This window comes from Pygocentrus nattereri, chromosome 11 (genome assembly GCF_015220715.1).
Source record: "Pygocentrus nattereri isolate fPygNat1 chromosome 11, fPygNat1.pri, whole genome shotgun sequence".
NCBI classification, from domain to species: domain Eukaryota; kingdom Metazoa; phylum Chordata; class Actinopteri; order Characiformes; family Serrasalmidae; genus Pygocentrus; species Pygocentrus nattereri.
Genome location: NC_051221.1, coordinates 1,705,001 through 1,710,000, shown reverse-complemented (window position 1 = coordinate 1,710,000; position 5,000 = coordinate 1,705,001). Strand labels below are relative to the sequence as shown.

General features: G+C 42.4%; 1 protein-coding gene across 1 annotated transcript in view; it reads right to left on the bottom strand.

Annotated features, from left to right (window-relative positions):
- Positions 1–1,607: 1,607 nt before the first annotated feature.
- The window catches only part of tmem79a (transmembrane protein 79a), a 14,925-nt gene continuing 11,532 nt past the window's right edge, over positions 1,608–5,000 (bottom strand). Inside the window, exon 6 of the mRNA XM_037542601.1 lies at positions 1,608–4,346. Coding sequence (XP_037398498.1) covers positions 4,154–4,346 — 193 coding nt within the window. The 3' untranslated portion in view covers positions 1,608–4,153. The remainder of the gene's footprint in view (positions 4,347–5,000) is intronic.

Sequence of the window (5,000 nt, the reverse complement as noted above, 5' to 3'; positions counted from 1 at the left end):
TGTCGTTTTTCAGGTTTTGACATCATTATGAAGTACCAGTTGTTCTTTACATTGTCTGTAAATTTCGTGATGAATGGATCAAAGGAAATGGCCCAAAATGACTTGGATAAAATTCTGGTTCCATTGACTTCCATTAAAAGTGAAGTAGGTTTTTTCCTTCTCCTGTAAAGTTACAGTTTTGGAGATACAAGGTTTTGTTCTGACAGTAGAGACATATAAATATTATAAATAAACTCCAACAGTGGCTTAAAATAATAACAAGGAGAATAATAATAATAATGATCTTGAGGTGAATAACTTGACCTATAAAGGCTCCGATAAAAGACCCAGTATAAATAGTTACAGTTCGTTCTTTATCAGTTAACAAACTCTTGTTGTTGCCTAAATACTTCTATTGTTGAAAACATCCAAAAAAGTACTTTTATGTTTAGAATATTTTGTTTGTATATTGTAAATATTGAGAATTTAGAATAAACACATTACCACAGGAAGCTGCACCAGCATTCAGAAGATCAGACGTTTTTTTTTTTTTTAAGGAAGTAAAACCATGTTGGCAGATAAACGTAGAAAATGATTCAAAAATGTTCTTTAATTCATAGGAAGCTGTAAGAAAAATGTTCAAAATGTTAGGTGTGTCCAAAAATGGTTATTCTGAAATGACTGCATTGAGGAATATAAAATTCATACCCATAATATTATATTAAAAAAAACGTTGTTTCCAAAACGCTTAAAATATTCGAAACAAAAAGGCCTGTCAACATTTCGAGTATTTTGGCGACGACGAGTTGATAAATGATAAACGATGTACTGTAACTTTTTAATACCGTGTCTTTTATAGTTTTATAGGTCGTTAACCACCTCAGGATTTCATGCATATACAAGATATTATGAATGAAATTTTATTTTAACTCTAAACAGTCTTTTAGATTGATCATTTTGGACGCATCTAGCACTCGTAACATTTTTCAGCCGTGGACCTTTGAACATGGAGTTACACAGAATTAGAATTTTTTTAATTTATTTGACTCGCTGGGTTTTTTATTTATTCATTCATCTGCTGCAGTGTGGTTTTCTGTAATTGAAAACATTGACTCGGTCCGTTCGAACGCTGGTGCAGTTTCCTGCGAGTGCCTGTCCTGCAGTGATGGGTTTACTCTACAGGATTGAAGGAGATGATGCTAAGACTTTATGAGGATAGTCCTGTAGATGCTTTAACCTGTTCTAGATCACTGTTCCAGCACAAGCGTTCTCCGGGCAGAGTTACGGTTTCTAGGCTATGAAGCACCGACTGGGTGAGCCGGTCTGCTACAGCGCCACCCTGAGGCAGAGCAGAGCTGCAGCTGTAGGTATTTAAGACCACCGGAGACAGAAGCTGATTGTGGGGGAGGCAGATAAACAGCTTCACTGAATCTGGATTTGAGCATGTTTTAACTTTAACCTTGACCCAAAGCTGAAACTAACTCTAACCCTGGTCCCAACACTAATACTCTTCTACACCCTGATCAGCCGAGTTACATCTCCTCGTTTGGTAACCATTTAAGCCCCTGTAGATGATCTGTTGGACTGTCCAAACAGACTGAGACCAGAGTGACTGACGTCAAGAGGCGTTTAATAGCAAAATAATCAGAAAATTTATTGATCAGGGACGATCAGGGACGATTACAATATCACGCACAATAAAACAGCAATACACACATCTGTACATGAGCCTGAAAAGAGGTTTAAAACATCACAAATCAGACAGGACAGGACAACATTTACATTTAATGGAGGTTACTGGAGAAATGATTTAATCTCAGTCAGTTTGGAGCATTTCTGGTCATGAGATTCGGAGAAAGTAAAGGGTAGCTGCCAAAAATGAGAAACGACAAAGATGGAGATGCAAGGTTTCATCTTCATTTTTCTCGTTTTTCAGGTTTTGAACATGCCTGTTGCTCTTTAGATTGTGTGTAAATTTCACGATGAACCGACCAAGAGAAATGGCCCAAAATGACTTGGTAAAACTTCCGGTTCCATTGACTTACATTAAAAGTAGAGGAAGTTTTTTCCTTCTCCTGTAAAGTTACCATTTTGGAGACACAAGGTTTTGTTCCCAACAGCGATATAAATGTACATGACCTGAAACATTTATGTAAATGATGTTTTGGGAACATTCATATCATAATTTACAAAATGTATATCAAAACAATGAAACCATTGAATATACTTGTGCTCCTGTATTCCTTTATTTTAGATTCGTTATTTCACTGACTCTGGTCATCCGGCCTTTCTTTGGTGTGAGAGCAGTTCAGACAGTGTGTTACTGACCTGGATTCATTGAATCTACTCAGCTGTAACTCACCTGGAGCTGCTAACCCTCAAATCCAGCCAACACAAACATTTCATGACCCAAACAGGAACCATGAGAGAGAAAAAACAGGAAGCAGGAACCTTTGAGCTCCAACTCGGGCCACATTTGCATACCGACTTCTTGTTTCAGGTGTCATAAAGTGTTGGTGTTGTGGCTAAACTCACGAATCTAATCAGAATCTAATGTACCGCTGCGTTAAACTGATGGGCAAAAACGACGAAGTTGATTAAAACCAGTGTAATACAGTGTCAGAAACCACAGAGTCAGGTCCACCAGAGACACGGAACTCCACACAGTTTGAGGACGAGTTTACCTCATGGCTCCTGCGCTGAAACTCAAGCAGTTGACCTCAGACGCCAAACACGTCTCGGCTGATTTACAGTTAAACTGCGCAGAGCCGATTTTTCGGTGTTTGATTTCCCACCATTTTATCTTTTTACAGCGAACGTTGCAGAAGAATAAACGGAACTGAAGTGATAATTACAGCACGCTATCTAAACATCTCCTTCACATGGTTTTCTCAGGGTAAACCAGCCAGAGCTCCCTCGCCTCGGCTAGCGTCCCAACTACTCTAACTGACCTGAAAACGATCTGATCTTAACACAGAAAAGCAGAATATAAAAACCAGCATACAGGGTGAGATGATCGCCTGTTTAAGCCTGGTTTGGTTGAAGCTAATGGAGAATCATAATTAAGCCGAATTTAGCTCCAATGGCCGGTCTGAAAGGGGCAGCAATGCCCGGTTAACTGCCCTAGCGAGCTGTAACTGAGAAGTCGGACAATGAAGTGGATTTCCGATATTTTGGCTGCACATTGCGCAGATCTAACGAACTGATTTCCCAAAGTCGCCTAAAACCACACACTAACAATCGCAACCACCACAGGGCAGCAGGCGTAAACGGGCGCAAATAAGACGACATCTGCGGTACCAACGTCCGCATATACCGACTTTCCTGAACTGAACTGTGACGTGTGCAGAAATAAATAGTATGGCATTCGTAAAACTTTCATTTCATAGTGCGACACAAGTGAGCAGAGCATTATGCAAGTTCTGGCTTCTACACCAAAACACAGCGCCGTTTGTCCCGTATGGAACTGTGCACACTTGGCTGAATCCCAAATGGCTGTTTGATAGACATTTCACTGATGTCCGACCAAAACCTTGCATCTCCAATATCCAGGAGAAATAAAAAACACGTTTTACTTCTAATGTAAGTCAATGTAAGATGAGACGTTTTACCAAGTAATTTTGGGCCGTTTGTTTTGGTCCATTCATTGTGAAATTAGCACACTATGTAAAGGACAACACACTTTTTCAGATTACGTCAAAAACTGACAAAGGACCAAAACGGGGGGGCAAGGTTTGTTCCGACAGCAGTGATATGGGTGAAGAAACCAGTTTTAATGGTATCAGACGGTGTTTGAGATTCGCCCAGCACAGTATTTTGAATGATCATTGGAAACTGTGTAGACAGAGCTGACTTTAGGGGCTGCGTTTCACGGGCAGGGCCATGTCCCCTCAGGTCAGTCCGGTGGAGCGTTTTATCCCGGAGTGATGCCAGCCAACTGAGGCCGTATAAAAGATCGTGTATGTAGAACTGGGCAGTTAGCATTGCCCTCTACTCCACCTAACTGGCCCAAGCTTGTTAGCCTTCCTGCGATTATGAAGGTAGCTACAGCAAACGCTGAGGTAAGAACCTCTAGAATGAAGTTGTTCTGTTTCTTCTTCGTCTTAAATGTCTTGGTTGCCAACAGCAGGAGCTTCCCATCACGAGCCGTGTTAGCGCCGTGTCGGTGGACCGATCAACCCCACCACCTCGGCTTTGGGGGCGGAGCGGTGGTGGGTGGAGCCACGTCGAACACCGCCTCCGGTCCGACTGACGAGCAGACGAAGTAGAGATTGGCTCCCAGCAGGACCACCACGGGCAGGAAGGAGAGTCCGAAACCGAGCGAGCGAACGCTGCTGTGGAACACCACGCAAACCCAGTAGATCAGCCTGAGCACAAAACACAGCAGTGTTACAGACATTTGTACGAAGACGCCTTCCCCAAATTTGGATCAGCCCAGACGCCTGAGGTGTCTGACGTTATAGAACAGTTTTACCTTAAAATGACAGATTCAAAGTCATTTTGACGCGGCGCTGACGTAAAACAGAGAGAACAGCGTCTCCTTGCCACTCCGGGCCGGAACTCCTGCTATAGCGCTATGCAACTTTGGAGGAGCAGCACAAGAACCTCTCGCCAGAACTGAGCAACACTTTACGGTTCCACGTCACTCACCATCAACTCAGCAGCTTATTACTGATTACTGCAGTGAGGTCTACCTGACCACCTATTACTCATCACAGACTCACCTGGTCAACATCATTACTGATTACTGCAGTGAAGTCTACCTGTCTACCCGTCACTCATCACAGACTCACCTGGTCAACATCATTACTGATTACTGCAGTGAAGTCTACCTGTCTACCCGTCACTCATCACAGACTCACCTGGTCAACATCATTACTGATTACTGCAGTGAAGTCTACCTGTCTACCCGTCACTCATCACAGACTCACCTGGTCAACATCATTACTGATTACTGCAGTGAAGTCTACCTGTCTACCCGTCACTCATCACAGACTCACCTGGTCAACATCATTACTGAT